We start from the raw sequence: 18,631 nt of genomic DNA, 5'->3' as shown, positions 1-18,631 counted from the left end.
ATGGTATTTGCTTTGGAAAACAACCTACTGCAAACCACCATCATTAGTTGAGAGTCACCTCAAGCATGCACGCTCCATCTGTATACCTACGTTCTTTTCTAGGAGGTCCTCCATTGTACATCCACTGTGAGACTGCAGGTACTTTGCGTGGAAAAGCTTCCCGTCAAACACCTCCCACGGCATCAGGTCGACCATTTTAAATGGAAACCCGCAGGCACTATTAGCTGAAAGAAGCACGGACAGGCCCCGAACAAAGAGGGAGGCCAGGTGCACAGCCCGAGAGTCCACACGGGGCACCTGAGAAAGAGAGTCAAAGATTAATGGCCGGACAATGACGGCAAATTATTCACTTGCTGCACTTACTGTGCGAAACAGTGGCTGTCAGCAAGGAGTCCATCTGGTACCATCTATGCTAACAGAATGGTCAAAGTAGGTTTGAGGAGCACAGCCAGCAAGGCACAGAAAACAATTTGCAAAGACATTTTGTCTCTGGGTGAGGTAAAATCAAGGACTAAACTTCACAAGTCGCAGTGTTTTGCCTCCCTAGCTGATTTATGTGCAGTAATGCAGTCCGGTGCTTACACCTGGAATTGCGACTTAACACATCAAGAGGATGGAAGAGTCATTTTATTGTTGGTTATGCAAGTTACAGGGTTAAAAGAGGACTGTACATACTATCGGTTAAAGGGAAATATTTGATGCAAAAATTAATCTCAGTTCCTCGATGAACCTGTCTGAGATTACTAGAAATGATGAGCTCTCTCGTTGGAAGCAAGTACAATCCTTTCGCACTTTTTTCTAAATACATTCTCAGGAGGTAGGCATCGCTGACAAGGCTGGCATTTATTGCCCATCCCTCACTGCCCCGAGAAGCGGGTGGAGCAGTTTGATACAATGGAGTGGCTTGCTAGGCCACTTCAGAGGGCAGTTTGACAACTTACAATCAGACCTGGTAGGAGCGGCAGGTTTCCTGCCCTAAAGGACATGAGTGAACCAGTTAGGTTTTTTTTTACAACAATCCGACAGTTTTTCATTTCCATTTAAAAAAAAAGTCCGAATTCAAATTCTCAAACCGCCATGCTGGGATTTGAACTCACATTCTCTGGATTATTATTCCTGTCCCCTGGATTACTAGTTCAGTAACATAACTTGGTGAACACAGCTTGATAATGCAAAGGTGTCCCTCCTCCACCCCCCCCCTCCCCCCTCCCCACCACCCCACCACCCGCCCGCCCGCAATACAATCCTTTACCCTTCTCTCCTAGGGTGCTGGGAAAATCTAGAACTAGGGGTCACTGTTTAAAAATAAGGGGTCGCCCACTTAAGACAGAGATGAGGAGAAATTTTTTCTCTCAAGAGGGTTGTGAGTCTTTGAAACTCTCTTCCTCAGAGGGCGGTGGAAACAGAGTCTTTGAATATTTTTAAGGCAGAGGTAGATAGATTCTTGGTAAGCAAGAGGGTGAAAGGTTATTCGGGGTAGGCGGGAATGTGGAGTAATCAGATCAGCCATAATCTTACTGAATGGCGAAGCAGGCTCGAAGGGCCGAGTGGCCTACTCCTGCTCCTGCTCCTAATTCGTATGGTTCCTGCTGGGGTAGATTGCACAAATTGACCATGTGTCACATACTACAGGTCAAAAACAACACTGCTAAATATTTAATAGTACATTGGTTGTTTCTAGATTGTCAGAGTGGACAGTACCAATGAGGGAAGGAAACCTGCCTCCTTACCCGGTCTGGCCTATATCTGACATGGCACTGTCTCAGTTGGTACCACTCTCGCCTCCGAGTCAGAAGGCCGTGGATTCGAGTTCCACTCCATGAAATGTGCACATAATCCAGACTGACAATCCAGTGCAGCACTGAGGGAGTGCTGCACCGCCGAATGTCCCGTCTTTCCGATGAGACATTAAACCGAGGCCCCTGTCTGCTCTCTCAGGTGGACGTAGAAGATCCCGTGGCATTATTTCAAAGAGGAGCAGCGGCGTTCGCCTCGGTATCCTGGCCAATATTTATCCCTCAACCAACAGAACAAAAAAACCTTCCCTTTTGTTCTTTCCTCCCCTCCCCCCATTTCCCCACCCCTGCACTTGCTTAAAATCTGTTATATCTCAAACTTTTTCCAGTTCTGACGAAAGGTCACCGACCTGAAACGTTAACTCTGTTTCTCTCTCCACAGATGCTGCCTGACCTGCTGAGTATTCCCAGCATATTCTGTTTTATAACAGAAAAACTTAATGTCTGGTCATTATCACATTGCTATTTGTGGGAGCTTGCTGTGCGCAAATTTGCTGTGGTGTTTCCTGCATTACGACAGCGACTACACTCCAAAAAGTGGCTGGAAAGTGCTTTGGGACGTCCTGAGGTCATGAAATGCAAGTTCTTTCTTTTCTTCTTCATCAGCCCGACAGCAGAATCACAGACTGTTCTTCGCATTGTGAATATGAGGAGCAGGCACATAGACGCAAACCCCCACAATCTGAACAAGTATGAATACTGATGGCAATCTCCACCCAGAATGACCGCTTCACTTTGAACAGCCCTCACTCAGGACTTTCTGTGGGGGAAACTCATATTTTGCAAATTGAAGCCAAGAAGGGAGGAAAAATAAAAGGGGGACCAGCACAAGCTCTCACAATGGAGCAAAAATAACATGGATTAAGTAATCGTTACTATGGTTAATAAATCAACGGGTAGACAGTGCAGGCCTCAGGACGGGAAGGGGACTTCAAAAATCAGCTCAGAAATGTGTGGACGCAGAGCGCAAAAACACAATGTCAAGAGAAGTTATTTGTTTGGAGGAGTGGGTGACCCAATCCCGTGCCCGGGATTCCCGCGTGGCTCCGGTGGAGTTCACAACTCGGGCCTGTTCTTCTCTCCCAGCAGAAGGAGCGAGTGCAGCCGAGAGAAAAACAAGGGAACAAAAGAAGAAAGGCCAGAGCCCCGGTAAAACGAGCGTTTCCCCGCACAGGGGCAGAGTGTGTGGCTGATCCGCAGAAGGCTAAAGACAATAGTCCAAAAGCAGGGCAGCTAACGTTACATTAAAATGAAGGGATTCTGTCTGCTGGGTTATAGATAACAGACAGTAGGGCTTTGTGAATTTCAACTGACAGCAGTTAAAACAATACCAGTGTCCTAGCAAATTTGCTACAAAACCCACTGCCAGTTTCTAAACGTGTACTGTATTTCAATTAGGTTCCCCATTGACTTGTACAGTATGGGATGCAGATAGTCATGGGAAAAATCAGTGGAAAAGTCTGTGCCATATAATCAGCATTAGGTCTACGAAAATCATGCAAAATATCGGTAACTTCATGGACACGGTTCATCTCCCTTAGCTTTATTTTTTAGTAACTTCTTATATCCAATTTTCTCCCTCTCTCAAGTGGCCATTCATTCTTCACTTAACGATCTAGACAAGTGAGAGTGTGTTGGTCAGTTATTCGCCACGGTGGACATCGCAGCTCAGCCTGATCCCGTCCCCACCAGACGTCCACTCGTCTGCACTTTCCACTGGAGGTGACTGGGAGCAGGAACGCCTGGCTAGGAATTTTTTCATCCTCGCCCAGGTGCGCTGAGGCTAACGGCAGTGCCCTGTACTGCTGCCCCGAGGATTCAGCACAGAACAGGGATCAAAACCTGGGGTTTCCTGGGGTGTAGGGTTCATTGCTACACTGGCCAGTGACTTTACCCACGAGGCCCTCGGGTAGCCAGTACAGGTCCATCACAAACCCACTAAATTGGTCAGCCTATATATCGACTACCCACTGCCACTTGCTCCTAAATTAATGAATCAAAGTGCTTTTCCACATTCAGTCACAACTTTTACTAACTTTTCTTTATAAACGCATCATTTTTCCACGCCAAACTTCAGCCACTTCATGAATGCTTAAAGCAGTTAGCGCAGTGGAATATATGTGTCGGGTTTCTATTCATTCTCAGTTTACCATCTAATCCCAGGAGCCAGCCTCTGACATGCTGGTCACTGGATTCCTTTGCACACAGACTTCATTCTTATAAAGACCACCGTTCAAAGTTTCTTTGAAGGGCTTAAAGCTTCTATTTTCAGTCGGGATTTCCTTCTCCTTTAAACCGTGTTCAGAAATGTTCCCATCACAACACACGGTAGGTAAACGGTAGTAAGTAGTTCGGAGCGCATTACAAGAGAGTAACATATATCGACGGGGCGGGAGGAGGAGGATCAAACAGCATCATCAAGCGCAACAGCAAAGCTCAACTATTTCTGCTCATCCGACCTCCAGATACGTTCCTGCCTTGAAAGAGATGTGAGGTATTTGTTACTCTATAAACACAAAATATGAGATGGGCTTAATGGCCTCCTCTTGTTTCAGAATGATAGTGGATTGTGGAAGGAGCTGTACAAGTGTATCTATCGCACAATTGACACGGAATGGCCTGGAGCTTTTATTTCACAGTCTGGTATTGGGGATTGCATTGCTCTGTATGGCCATCTTATTTAAAAGGGAATAAAATACCAAGACCAATACTGACATGGACTCGCGGGTTTTGGTAAGCAGTTGCAACCAAGAAGTAAACTTGTCGTGGTTTCCTAAGGCTGGCTGGTGCTTGATCACATATTTTTAAAACCAGGTCTTTCAAACCAGGATTAGCGAAATCCGGCACGTTTACCGCCAGGTTGTAGCTGGTTATGAGGCCAGCTGGTGTGGAGCCTTAGCACAATATAAAAGCAGAAAATGCTGGCAACACACAGGTCCACCAGCATCTGAATATTTCAAGTGCCTTGGAACGTTTTACTACATTAAAGGCAGGTTGTCGTCGTTGAATAGAGAAAAGACAGCTTAGCTTTCCGAGTGGAGGTGTTTTTGGTCATGACTGATCACAAGATAATTACAGATGGGGAAGGCCATTCGGCCCATCTTAGTTCATCCTTCCAGAAAGACACTAACATTCTTCCCATTTCAGCATTAAATTGTTTCTTATATGATTCTAGGGTTATCACCTCCACTGGTGCTGCCTGACCTGCTGAGTATTTCCAGCAATTTCTGTTTTTATCACCTCCACTACTCTATCTAGAAGTCTATTCTGTACATTGATCGTTCTACAGTTGAGAAGAACTCCCTGCTATTAGTCTTAAATTGACCTTTTACTAGTTAGAACCTGGGTCTCCCTGTCCTACTCTTGCAATTTAAAGCAATTCCTGGACTTGTCTTTTCCATTCCCTTAACTATCAGATATATCGCTATAAGATCACCTCTCAGATTTACTAGAATGGTAGCAGGTTCACTAGAATGGTACCAGGGATGAAGGACTTCAGTTATGTGGAGGGACTGGAGTAGCTGGGGTTGTTCTCCTTAGAGCAGAGAAGGTTATGAGATTTGATAGAGGTGTTCAAAGTCATGAACGGTTTTGATAAGAGTAAATAAGGAGAAGCTGTTTCCAGTGGCAGGAGGGGCAGTAACCAGAGCATGCACATTTAAGGCAAAAGACCCAGAGGCGACATGAGGAAACATTTTTTTCCACAAGGTGCAATGATCTGGAATGCAGTGCCTGAAAGGGTGGTGGATGCAGATTCAACAGTAGCTTTCAAAAGTGAATTGGATAAATACTTGAAGGGAACATTTTGCAGGGTTACGGGGAAAGAGCAGAGGAGTGAGACTAATTGGAGAGCTCTACCAAAGAGCCGGAACAACGGTGGGCCGAGTCAGTTCCTTCTGTGCTGTATCATTCTATGCCTCCTTTGCAAGCTGAAAAACTAAGGCCTAGAAATTCGGTGGAGCCCCAAATGGGGCGCCAAGCTCGCCTGGGCACCGGAATTACCACTGCGAACAGGGCAGTTGCGCCCGCCGGAAATTCAGTTGGAGCGCCCCAAGAGGGACGCGGGGCGCTGCTCGAGGCGCCCCGCATCCCTTTTGGGGCGCTGAAACTGAATATCGCAGCGCAACGTGCCACAGCGCCACACACTGCGGCACGGCGCACTGCGGTACTGCAGGCCCTCCTCCCCTTCTTAAGGGGGAGGGGCCTGCACCAGCGCGATGACCGATCGCAAGTGCCAGCAAAAGAGCCCGGCACCGAGGAGAAGTGCCGGGCTCTTGGGACACAGCCGGCACTGCCCGGCGGGGGGGATCAGGAGACCGGGGATGGAGGTGCTGGCAGGCGGCCACCGAAAAAATGGCCGCCCCGCACCTCCACCTTAATTTGCGCCACTACCGCCACAGGTAGGCCCCGTGAACCGGGCGCGATTTGTGATCGGCGTTAAAGGCGGGCGTGACCAAATATCATGATCGGGGCGGTAGCGGGGCGCTGCGCACACCGATGACGTCATCGGTGGTGGCGCAGCGCAACAGGCTAACGCCGCCATTAGCGCCCCGCTAAATATTGCGGGAGGCACGGCCAGTGGCGCTAAAGCCACCGAGTGCCCTCTTTAGGCGCTAACTGGTGGCGCAGCCCACCGAATTTCTAGGCCTAAGTTTCTCCAGTCTATCCTCATACCCCGACGCGAGTGATCAGCCCCATGGCTCCTCGCTGACTGCCTCTGACATTTTAATATCTCTCTTGCGTATTGGTGACCAGAATTGGGCACAGTACTCAAGGTGCGGCCTATCCATGATACTGTATAGTTTAAACAGGGCCTCCTCTGACGTATACCCTACCGTTTTAGCTATGGTGAATAGGCTGCACTCAAAACATTAACAGTTTACCAAGCTCTCTCTTTTCAGATGTTGTCACACCTTCTGTGTATTTCCAAATTTTTAAAAATTGTTTTATTTCTCTTTTTTCCAGGTTACAGTTTTCCTTTTTTAGCTCTAGTTTATTCATTGTCTCTTCTTTTCTAAGTACAAGAGACTGCATTTCTAGTTGATGCTGTTGGCAATATAATTCTTCATATTACAATTTTAAGACCAACAATGTGCTAAATAAAACTATTATATGATAGTCTCCACATTTACTAGATTGGTTCCAAGGATGAAGGATTACATGGATAGACTAGAGAAGCTGAGGTTGTTCTCTTTTGAGCAGAGAAGACTAAGAGGAGATTTGATCGGTGTTTAAAATAATGAAGGATTTAGATAGAGTAAATAAAGAGAAACGATAACCAGAGGGCACAGATTTAAGTTGATTGGCAAAGGAATCAGAGGCGACAGGAGGAAAAACTTTTTTTACACAACGAGTGGTTAGGATTTGGAATGCGCTGCCTGATAGGGTGGTGGCTACAGATTCAATAGTAGCCTTCAGAGGGGAATTGGATAAATACTTGAAGGAGAAAAAATTGCAGGGATATGGGGAAAGAGCGGGGGAGTGGGACTGACTGGCTTGCTCTTTGGAAAGAGCCGGCACAGACTCGATGGGCCGAATTGCATCCTTCTGTGCTGTACTATTCTATGATATATTGAAAGAATAATCAGAAGCGCCATTAATATTACCACTGCCCCAGTAAAAGTACCATTGTGCATGCAAGTGGGCTGGTTAGATCACAGCTGTACATTTACATCCACCAGAATTGAGCTATTGAGACAGGAGGGTAATATTCCGACTTTGCATTCCGAGCAGGAAAACTCACCCCCAGGGAGTGCATGCGGAGATTTGGGATGAGCTCTGTCCACAACCAATGACTTGAATTTGAATGTGCCTGAAGTTCCGATACATGCTCCCAGTAGGTGTGGTTCCCTGCCAGAGTGCAAAATCGGAATATCGCCTGCAAGATCAGAGCAGACTGCCACCTTTCCCAACAAACTCGCCCACAAACACTCAATCTGGAAAGGGCTATGTTTTATCGGGTGACAAAGTAATGGTTAAATCCAGGTCGTTCCAGCTCAGTTGTTAGCATACCAGCGCAGCAAGCCATACACGTGGGCTGGACTGGGCACTCCAAATAACAAGATGTTGAAAAACCAGTTTAGCCCCATTCAATAAATGTTTTATGGTAAATAGCCCCGTTTATGTTTATACTACTGGGCTTTCAGTTGCGTGATTGGTCTGGCAAATGTAAACAGGCACAGATCTTAAGGAGTTCGTTTTGTAACCAGTCCTGCATTTGTCAGTTTAAAGAGTTTATCAGGACGGCCTGGCAAGGCCCTGCTGTTGCCAATATTTGCAGTAAACAATAAAGATAACATATAAATTCTTCTACTGCATAGGGGAGATTTAATAGCGCTGTTCAAAGTTATGAGGGGTTCTGATAAGAGTAGATAGGGAGAAACGATTTCTACTGGCAGGTGGGTCGGTAACCAGACGACATCATTTTAAGGTAATTGGCAAAAGAACCAGAGGGGAATTGAGGAGAAATGTTTTACGCAGCGAGTTGTTATAATCTGGAATGCACTACCTGAAAGGGCGGTGGAAGCAGATTCAATAGTAACTTTCAAAAGGGAATTGGATAAATACTTGAAGGGGAAAAATTTTGCACGATTATGGGGAAAGAGCAGGTGTGGGGGGTGGGGAGAAAGAAAGAGTGGGACTAATTGAATGGCTCTTTCAAAAGAGCCAGCACCGACACAATGGGCCGAATGGCCTTCTCCTGTGCTGTATGTTTCTATTATAGTCTTTAGGTGATTTTGCATTTGTTTGGCTCGGATTGCAGGAGGACTGCGCCTGCGAGATGGCACTCTGCGTTTATATCGCTAAAACCAGGTGTCACAATCGCACAGGCAGGTTGTCATGGGTGAGGAAGCGAGGTTTAACATGGAGAGCGGGCACACAGGTGCTGCTCCCCCTGAAACAACTTACATTTATATAGCGCATTTAATGTAGTAAAACGTCCCAAGGTGCTTAACAAGAGCGGCATCAATAAAAAAAAACATTTTTGACACCGGGCCACAGAAGGAGATATCAGGACAGGTGACCAAAAGCTTGATCAAAGAGGTAGGTTTTAAGGAGCGTCTTAAAAGAGGCGAGAGAGGATTAGGGATCCAAACTAAATGTGGAAGTCCAGTTTTGGGTGATTGACAGGGCGAGTAATGTAACACGAGGCAACACCCCACACACCTCCTGCCTGAGTACCGCCATTCTGTATAAAAAGACCCGGAGGCTGTGCAAATGCTGGTCTGTGAGCGACGACAAATCACTCGCCCAGGCTGATTGGAGGTTAACTGTTGTTTCATTCACAATTTTCAGTGTTAATACACCTTTTCTTTGGTGCAGAATTGTTACAAATATAGACCCACTGCTCATATAGAAATTACAGCACAGAAACAGGCCATTCGGCCCAACTGGTATATGCTGGTATTTATGCTCCACACGAACCTCCTCCCACCCTACAAGCAACAAATATTAGGCAAATAAAAATACAGGAAGCAAATATCAGTTATAACACTAAAATGTAAGCATAATAAAACAATTAATAAGAAGAAAAATATACAGTACAGGAAACTTTCATTTAACCGGAGGTTAAAAGTCCGGAAAGCTCTATCTACCGGCAAAATTCAGGAGCCGTTTCCTATAAGTTTTTTTTAACTTCTCGTTGCTTTTTTTTTTCCAGTCGTGGCTCCCAAGCGTCGAGCTGAAGCTGTTGCTTAGCTACAGAGACGCTTTTAAGCTGCGGCCGACTGTTTTGAAGCACAGGGTTTGTTGTTTCATACGGAGCTGAGAAGCTCCGTATGTTTTAACATTAGCGCTGGTTTATACGGCAGTTTTGATGGGACGGCACCAACTCGGTCCCGTCAGTGCCGGATACCAGAAAGTTTCCTGTATGTTGTTCCTAAAGTGTCTACACTTCAAAAAGTACTTCATTGGCTGTAAAGCACTTTGGGACGTCCGGTGGTCGTGAAAGGCACTATATAAATGTAAGTCTTTCTTTATATATAGTGATTAGGACAATTTTTTTTTAAAAGCCACGCTTTCTATTGGGGAAAACGTGGCTTTCTCTTGTGTGAATGACATTAATATTTAATTCCTGAGGAGTGCTTGTATAGGTCCATTGCAGGAGCTGTCAGTGGCGTTTCAACTCTTCTCCATAGAATCATAGAATGGTTACAGCACAGAAGGAGGCCATTTGGCCCCCTCGAACCTGTGCCAGCTCTCTGCAGGAGCACTTCAGCTAGTCCCACTCCCCTGCCCTTTTCCCCGTAGCCCGGCAATTTTCCCCCCCCCCTTCAGGTACTTATCCAATTCCCCTTTTGAAAGCCACGATTGAATCTGCCTCCACCACCCTTGATTAGACCACCCTTGATGTACTGTGTACAATTCTGATCACCATATTATATAAAGGATATAGAGGCACTGGAGAGGGTGCAATACAGATTTACAAGGATGATACCAGAAATGTGTACACCAATCAGGAAAGGATGAAAAGGCAGGGTCTGTTTTCTCTTGAAGAGAAGGCTGAGGAGTGACCTAATAGGTCTTTAAAATGATGAAAGGTTTAGATAGAGCAGACACAGAGAGTGTTTCCACTTGTGGGGAAGAGCAAAACTAGAGACCATCAATATAAGATGGTCACCAAGAAATCAAATAGGGAATTCAGAAGAAACTTCTTCACCCAGAGAGTGTGGAACTTGCTGCCACAGGGAGTGGTTGAAGCGAATAGTATAGATGCATTTAAGGGGAGGCTGGTTTGGATGATCAGCCATGATCTCATTGAATGGCGGAGCAGGCTCGAGGGGCTGAATGGCCTACTCCTGCTCCTATCTTCTATGTTTCTATGTCTACATATGGGCTCGAGGGGCTGAATGGCCTACTCCTGCTCCTATCTTCTATGTCTACATATGAGGGAGAAGGGAATAGAGGGTTATGCTGATAGATTTAGATGAGGAAAGACGGGAGGAGGCTGGAGTGGAGCATAAACGCTGCATGGACTGGTTGGGCCGAATGGCTCATTTCTGTGCTGGATATCCTGTGTATGTAAAACCCTCTCAGGCAGTACATTCCAGATCCTCCAACCCCACTACTAGCAGCAGCAGCAGCAGCAGGAGGAGGAGGAGGAGGAGGATCATCATCTCCAGAACCACAGCCAGCTGTCTCTCTCCCCGCCCGCTGGAAGATGCAGATGTAACACTTTTCCTCTCGTTGTTGTTGCATTCCAGTCCACGTGCAACAATGACCCGGCCCGGCGCCGCGCCTCTCCCCCAGCCATGGGGGCCCCGACAGGTGCACCAGACGGCCGGCAGGTGTGCGAGGCGCTCCCGCTTTACTACAGGCAGCGCCCCAGCTCGGGCAGCACCTGCCGCCGCAGACACAGGTCAGTTCCAAAGAGCAATCCGATACTGTCTCTCTCTCTCTCTCACTGACTGACTGTCATTCAGCCTACCCGTGCAACACAAGCCCCGCTCCGAGCCTCTTCAGCCACTCTTCAGTATTAATGCCGCCCTATTGTTTTGCCGATTTTACGAGGATCGGGGTGTTTTTTTTTCCCGCGCGCAGGTACTGACAATAACAAGCCCCGGTGCATCCAAAATCCGTCCAGCCACTGTCAGATTTTAATGAGAAGCATTTCCCCCCAAACAGCATGACTTCCTCATTATAAATTGCCCACTCTTGCACGATGGAATGTGTGCAGTTCAAATGAAAGATTGCATGGGGCAAATTTTGCTAATGAAAGGATTTGCTTTTTTTCTTAAATTAAAGTGGGGGTGGGGAAGGAACAATCTACATTTCCAATTCTAAAACGAGCCAATTAAACATCTAATAATTAAAAAAAGGTCAGGGAATCCAAATTAGACAAGACTGAAACATTATAGTCTGAAGTAAGCGTCGGTGCCTTAAAGCATATTTCACAAGCAGGTTCAAAACTACATTCTGCTATTTCACTGCCGTATTTGGTATGTGGAATGGACGTACAGTGTTCACTGTTCATCTGTCTTCACTCTAACAGCAACAGTCCTCTGGAGGCAAGCATTGTGTGTGTGTTATAATGAGTCGTGTGCGCTACAGCGACTGCCCCGTAACACAGTATGAAAGAGAGAGTCAGGAGTCAAAGTTCAGCTGCCTTACAACAGAAACCACACTCTTAAATGCAGGTCTTTTAATGAGCGCCTGCCGTACGCCTTGGAAGTTCTGGATAATTAACCAACTCTTCTAGGTACACCTCAAAACAGCCACTTTGCATCTTCCAGTTCACTTTTTTTCCCCCCCTGACTGCCTCAATACAAGAAAAATGGTCATGCTTCTAAAGTGCAGGATGGAGCAGACTAGAAGCTATTTGCAGCATTCTGTTCGCAGTTCCATCCGTTTTGTCCGCTCCAAGTACGCGCAGTCACGGGATCTAGACGACAAGTTTTATTAACGGTATTTGGGGTTTCTCAGAGCTGTTTGTGATATTCAAAGCCATCTAGTTTGTAACGAGTAAGATTCTTTTTGGGTTCCTATCGGGCAAGGAGATATGAAATCTTAGCTTGCCCAGGCTGAAGCAGGTTAACAATCTCACATGAAGCAGCTCCTGCATTTTCAAAATTCCAGTAACAGCACTTTACCTAATGATTAGCAATGACAGCTGAAGCATAGCTTATTGACTCAAACACTACTAACCACAAAGGCATTTCGAAAGTGTGCTGACTGACTGCTTGTGACCCAATGACTGATTCGCAAAGTATCCACGCATTCTGCAGCACTCCTGTGTCAGTCTAGTACCCTGTTTCCAGTCCCAAGGTCGTGTAGTCACAATTCCAGAGCCAGCCCCACACACTCATTCCCTGTTGTACGGCATCTCCTACATCGTAGAATCATACAGCGCAGGTGGAGGCCATTGGGCCCATCGGGCCTGTGCCGGCTCTCTCAAAGAGCTGTCCAATTGGTCCCATTACCTTGCTCTTCCCCCAGAGCCCTGCAAATTTATCCTCCATGAGTCTGCAGGCAACATGGGAGTCCAGTTCGGCAACTGAATGCAATCTCACTGGCATTTTTCCTTTGTAGCTGCAATTCAGAGGTCTGACATAGTGTGAATGTAAAGCGTGCAGGTCTGCGATGAGCAGACACCGAGCGCTATGCTAACATTTCAAGAAATGCACTGGCCTCTCCGGTCCCAATCCTCCAATTACTTCCATATCAGTCTGACATACCCGCACTTTATGGTCACAGGAAAAAGGGTTACATAGCTCCCCGGGCTGGGGGGCGTCTGGAGAGGGGAGGAGCATCAATGACCATCAGGATTGCATCCTACTCCTAATGATTGCGTATGCATTGTAGGTATGGGGCTGAGGGGAGGAAGACGTCACTTAGTGCAGAGCAATGAGCACTTGGTCGGGGATTTTTAAAAATTTGTTCTTGGGATGTGGGCAACACCAGCAAGGCTGCATTTATTGTCCCTCCCTACAACAACTTGTATTTATATAGCGCCTTTAATGTAGTGAAACGTCCCAAGGCGCTTCACAGGAGCGACTATCAAACAAGATTTGACTCTGAGCCACACAAGGATATTTTAGGCCAGGTGAGCGACGTTCCCTCGAAGCTGCGCGTTGTTGCGCGCGGCCTGTTTATTTCAATGCGCGGTCCCTTTAAATTCCAGCGCATGCGCGGTGTTTCCAGTGGAAGAGCAGCCTGCGTGGTACCGTGCAGATTACTGCACGGCCATGCACCTTGGTCAAAGAAGTAGGTTTTATGGAGCATCATAAAGGAGAGAGAGGTGACAATCGAACCACGATTGTTGTGTGAGTGGCTTGCTAGGCCATTTCAGTGGGCATTAAGAGTCAACTAAATAGTGTGGGACTGTAGGCCAGACCTTGTTGGTTCTGGTCACTGAAGGACTTAGTGAACTAGTTGGGCTTTTACAACAATCATTCTTTTGTGGACATTTTTCCCCCTGGTTATAGGACACAAATGACCCGATTTATGGAATTCAATTTCATAATTTGCCATGGTGGGATTTGACCTCATGACCGCTGGATTCCTAGTCCACTATCTTAAACACTGCACTACCAAGTATTAAAATTGTGGATTCTACCATGAGTACAGTACTGTCTGCACTGTCACATGGTGATGTATCACTGGGATGTATCTTAAACTACCTCATGCTAAATGAGATAAATGATGCTAATTTACTAACTTACCGTTGTTCATTCTTTCCCGGGTTGTGGGCGTTGCTGGTAAAGCCAACATTTATTGCTCACACCTCGTTGCCCTGAGAAGGTGGCGGTGGGCCACCTTCTTGAACTGCTAAGGTGCTCCCACAATGCTGTTCATGAGTCGGGTTTAATTTTTGCTGGTGTTAAAAAAAAAGTCGAAGGGGAGAGCAGTGCCCCTCCCACACCCCCCAAAAAATGGCAAAACATCAGCTGAAATGAAGAAAGCCCTCAAGTTCATTTGTTTTCAATGTACACATAAAATCTTGGCATTCAGTATATCAAAAGAAAGACTTGCATTTATATAGCGCCTTTCACGACCACTGGACCGCTCAAAGCGCTTTACAGCCATTGAAGTAATTTTTTGAAGTGTAGTCACTGTTGTAATGTATCAAACCTATACAACAGGTTATAAGAAAGGCTCCCTCTGTATATTCCAATTTTTCCTCCTCCAATGTTCTCCCTTTATCCTTCCTTTCCTGAAGGTGGTAACACGTGCTGGGCTCTGGATCCAAGGGCAGTATTGGCACCTCATTGGAGTGGCCAATCTTGCATAGAAGATACAGCACAGAAACAGGCCATTCAGCCCAACCAATCGATGCCAGCGTTTATACTCCACTCGATCCTCCTCCCATCCTTCCTCATCTGACTCGATCAGCAGAACTCTCTATTCCCTTATCTCTCATACACTTATCTAGTCGCCCCTTAAATGCATCTATCACCTCACCCACTCCCTGTGGTAGCGAGTTCCACATTCTCACCACTCTCTGGGTAAAGAACTTTCTTCTGAATTCCCCATTTGATTTTTTGGTGACTATCTTATATTTGATGGTCTCTAGTTTTGCTATTCCCCACAAGTGGAAACACTCTCTCTGTGTCTACTCTATCAAAACCTTTCATGATTTTAAAGAACACTATTAGGTCACCCCTCAGCCTTCTCTTTTCAAGAGAAGAGACCGACCCAGCCTGTTCATCCTTTCCTGAATTTCCCACACTACAACAGTGACTACACTTCAAAAAGTACTTCATTGGCTGTAAAGCACTTTGAGACGTCCAGTGGTCGTGAAAGGCACTATAGAAATGCAAGGCTATCTTTCTTTCTTTCTGATAGGTATAACCTTGCAGTTCTGGTATCATCCTTGTAAATCTTTTTTGCACCCTGTCCAGTGCCTCTATATCCTTTTAATAATATGGTGACCAGAACTGTGCACAGTATTCCAAGTGTGGTCTAATCAAGGTTCTATGCAAGTTTAGCATAACTTCTCTACTTTTCAATTCTATCCCTCTAGAAATAAACCCTAGTGCTTGATTTGACTTTTTTTATGGCCTTATTAACCTGCGTCGCTGCTTTTAGTGTTTTGTGTATTTGTACTCCTAGATCCCTTTGCTCCTCTACCCCATTTAGATTCTTATATTCTTACCTATCTTCTTGTGGAAGTTTGGCCAATGAGTAAATTGCCTTTCAAGGAAGTATTGTAATTGCAATCGAATATTGCTGTGAGGATGGACTGTAATGTAGCACACTAAGTGGGTAGTCATGGAAATGAAGCAGGTTTAATGGATTGCATTCATCTGCAAAGGCTTGCAAACCTGATCCGAAATCATTTTGTCCATTGACCAATGTCTACCCTCAATTATGGCCTGGACTATTGCTAATGACTAACAAGACCCCATGCTCTTCAACAGCTTGTTGGGGTTTGGAGAGAGTATGATATGGAGATGGTGTTTAACCCAATGAGCTGCAGTAGGGATCCGGCTGCATGGAGGTGGGGAAGGCCAGATGAGTGTGCTGCCTTAGCCTCACTAGGAGGAAGTGAACCCTGCACGGAATTCCCCAGCTAATGGTGGGAAGGCAGGTGCTAATAGTATTCATGCCAAATGTTTAAAAGACTTGCACTAATTCCTTTTGAACAGCCTCGCATGCTATCAGAGCCAGCAACTCATTTATACTGCTCCTTTGTTATATGGCACTATTTGCTTGTGTCGCAGATAACAGTTTATAACAAGGGCCCAGTAAAACTGCACAGTTTTGATTTGACATAGAGTTTGCTTTTGTTACTGGAATATTAGGAGGTAAATATAGGAATATTTATTTGCTTGATGATGACACAGACACGGGGCTCCTTGCTATGCCCTAAGAACCAGGGAAGGTGTATTGAAAGTAATCAGGGAGAAGCAGATGGACAGAGTCAATCACACACCTGTATCTGAGCGAGGTGGTCAGCTGGCTTGTCCCGGATACAGAGAGCCTGAGCCAAGTATGCATCCAGGTCCTCCAGACATATCGTGCTTACCTGAAACAAAAATTGAAACACTTTTTGAACAAAGGCACCACGCTGGTCCGTTTCCCAATCTACCACGAGATCATGTTGAATTTGATCATTCTGTGGACACTAGCTCCCAAGGGTGCCATGCATTCCACTTCCTGTAGGCTATCTTAATCACTGAACGTCAAGAAGTTAAGATGGGCACCACCTCTAGTGGCTTCCCTAACACATGAAGTAGTCTTCTATTATGTTTATCAACTCTGTCTCCAAATCATTTGGGGATTCTCAGTTTATATTTAATTGATTGAAATCCCATTAAAATAACCTTCCTGTTATCATATACTCCCTCCATCTCTCCATACAGCAAGCTCCCTTTTTATGCTGACCCGGCAATGTGTAGAATACTCCTCCAATCTCTCTCGGGCACTCCCTGCTCATTTCCCTTCTCTCAGGTGCCCCCTTCTAAATTTTCTTTTGCTCGTGGTTTCCTTTAAAATATTATTTTGTCAAGCGCTCCCTTTTGAATTCTTCTACTTCCCTTTTTAAATTCTCTGATCTCCACTGCTGCCTCACGCGAAGGATTCTGGAGAGTGGAGTTCTTCCGGCACACAGTTCATAAGAACATAAGAAAACAAGAAATAAGAGCAGGAGTCGGCCATATGGCCCCTCGAGCCTGCTCCGCCATTCAATAAGATCGTGGCTGATCATCGTCCTCAACTCCACTTTCCCGCTCGATCTCCTTAATGTCCAAAAATCTATCTCAGCCTTGAATGTACTCAAAGACTCAGCATTCACAGCTCTCTGGGGCAGAGAATTCCAAAGATTCACAACCCTCTGAGTGAAGAAATTCCTCCTCATCTCAGTCTTAAATGGCCGACCCCTTATCCTGAGACTATGCCCTAGTTCGAGACACTCCAACCAGGGAAACAACCTCTCAGCATCTACCCTGTAGTTCAGAACTGTTTTGTTTTACCTTCAAATACTGACTGCTCCTGGTGCAGTCTGTCTCCTTTAGTTTACTTCTAGTTTACTTGTTCGGTGGTATCTGTAAACCTCAATATTGCACATTTATTTGAAGCTCTTGTGAGGGCGATCATGTTGGCCAACCACAAGTAGGTCTCTCTGAAAGTGTGTCTTCCTTCCTGCGAGCTGATCATGGGCTATTTCCCTTCTTCTCGCCTTGTCATCACGAGCTGTCTCTCTCCCTCCCCGCCCAATCTCTCTCTTCCCTCCCCGCCCAGTCTCTCTCTCCCCCCGCCCAGTCTCTCTCTCTCTCTCTCCCGCCAGTCGCTCTCTCTCCCGCCCAGTCTCTCTCTCTCTCCCGCCCAGTCTCTCTCTCTCTCCCCGCCCAGTCTCTCTCTCTCTCCCGCCCAGTCTCTCTCCCGCCAGTCTCTCTCTCGCTCCAGTCTCTCTCTCTCACCTCCCCCAGTCTCTCTCTCTCTCCCCCGCCCAGTCTCTCTCTCTCTCTCTCCGCCCAGTCTCTCTCTCTCTCTCCCAGTCTCTCTCCCCGCCAGTCTCTCTCTCCCAGTCTCTCTCTCCCCGCCCAGTCTCTCTCTCTCCAGTCTCTCTCTCTCCTCCCCAGTCTCTCTCTCCTCCTCCCCAGTCTCTCTCTCTTCCCTCCCAGTCTCTCTCTCTCTCTCCCCGCCCAGTCTCTCTCTCTCTCCCCGCCCAGTCTCTCTCTCTCTCTCCCGCCCAGTCTCTCTCTCTCTCCCCGCCAGTCTCTCTCTCCTCCCGCCCAGTCTCTCTCCTCTCCCCCCGCCCAGTCTCTCTCTCCCTCCCCGCCAGTCTCTCTCTCCTCCCGCCCAGTCTCTCTCTCTCCCCGCCCAGTCTCTCTCTCTCTCCCCGCCCAGTCTCTCTCTCTCTCCCCCCGCCCAGTCTCTCTCCTCTCCCCCCCCAGTCTCTCTCTCCTCCCCGCCCAGTCTCTCTCTCCTCCCCGCCAGTCTCTCTCTCCTCCCCGCCCAGTCTCTCTCTCCCTCTCCCCGCCCAGTCTCTCTCTCTCCCTCCCCGCCCAGTCTCTCTCTCCTCCCCGCCCAGTCTCTCTCATCCCTCCCCGCCCAGTCTCTCTCTCCCTCCCCGCCAGTCTCTCTCTCCCTCCCCGCCAGTCTCTCTCTCCCTCCCCGCCCAGTCTCTCTCTCCCTCCCCGCCCAGTCTCTCTCTCCCTCCCCGCCAGTCTCTCTCTCCCTCCCCGCCCAGTCTCTCTCTCCTCCTCCCGCCCAGTCTCTCTCTCCTTCCCCGCCCAGTCTCTCTCTCTCTCCCTCCCCGCCCAGTCTCTCTCTCTCTCCCCGCCCAGTCTCTCTCTCCCTCTCCCGCCCAGTCTCTCTCTCTCACCCGCCCAGTCTCTCTCTCTCTCCCCGCCCAGTCTCTCTCTCTCTCATCCCTCCCCCAGTCTCTCTCT

At 47.1% G+C, this 18,631-nt stretch overlaps 1 protein-coding gene across 6 annotated transcripts in view; it reads right to left on the bottom strand.

The window, feature by feature from the left end:
* The window catches only part of fam120b (family with sequence similarity 120 member B), a 107,545-nt gene that overhangs the window by 32,422 nt on the left and 56,492 nt on the right, over positions 1-18,631 (bottom strand). For all 6 annotated transcript variants that reach the window (XM_085979639.1, XM_085979666.1, XM_085979676.1 and 3 more), the window contains exons 6-7: positions 16,171-16,263; positions 91-297 (exon numbers count right to left, since the gene is read on the bottom strand). In XM_085979639.1, the coding sequence (XP_085835765.1) occupies positions 91-297; positions 16,171-16,263 (300 nt within the window). The remainder of the gene's footprint in view (positions 1-90; positions 298-16,170; positions 16,264-18,631) is intronic.

This window comes from Somniosus microcephalus, chromosome 3, assembly GCF_052327205.1.
Source record: "Somniosus microcephalus isolate GS21.2 chromosome 3, FLI_Smic_1.0, whole genome shotgun sequence".
Classification (NCBI taxonomy): domain Eukaryota; kingdom Metazoa; phylum Chordata; class Chondrichthyes; order Squaliformes; family Somniosidae; genus Somniosus; species Somniosus microcephalus.
The sequence above is the reverse complement of the archived record's forward strand: the minus strand, read 5'-3'. Positions and strand labels throughout refer to the sequence as shown.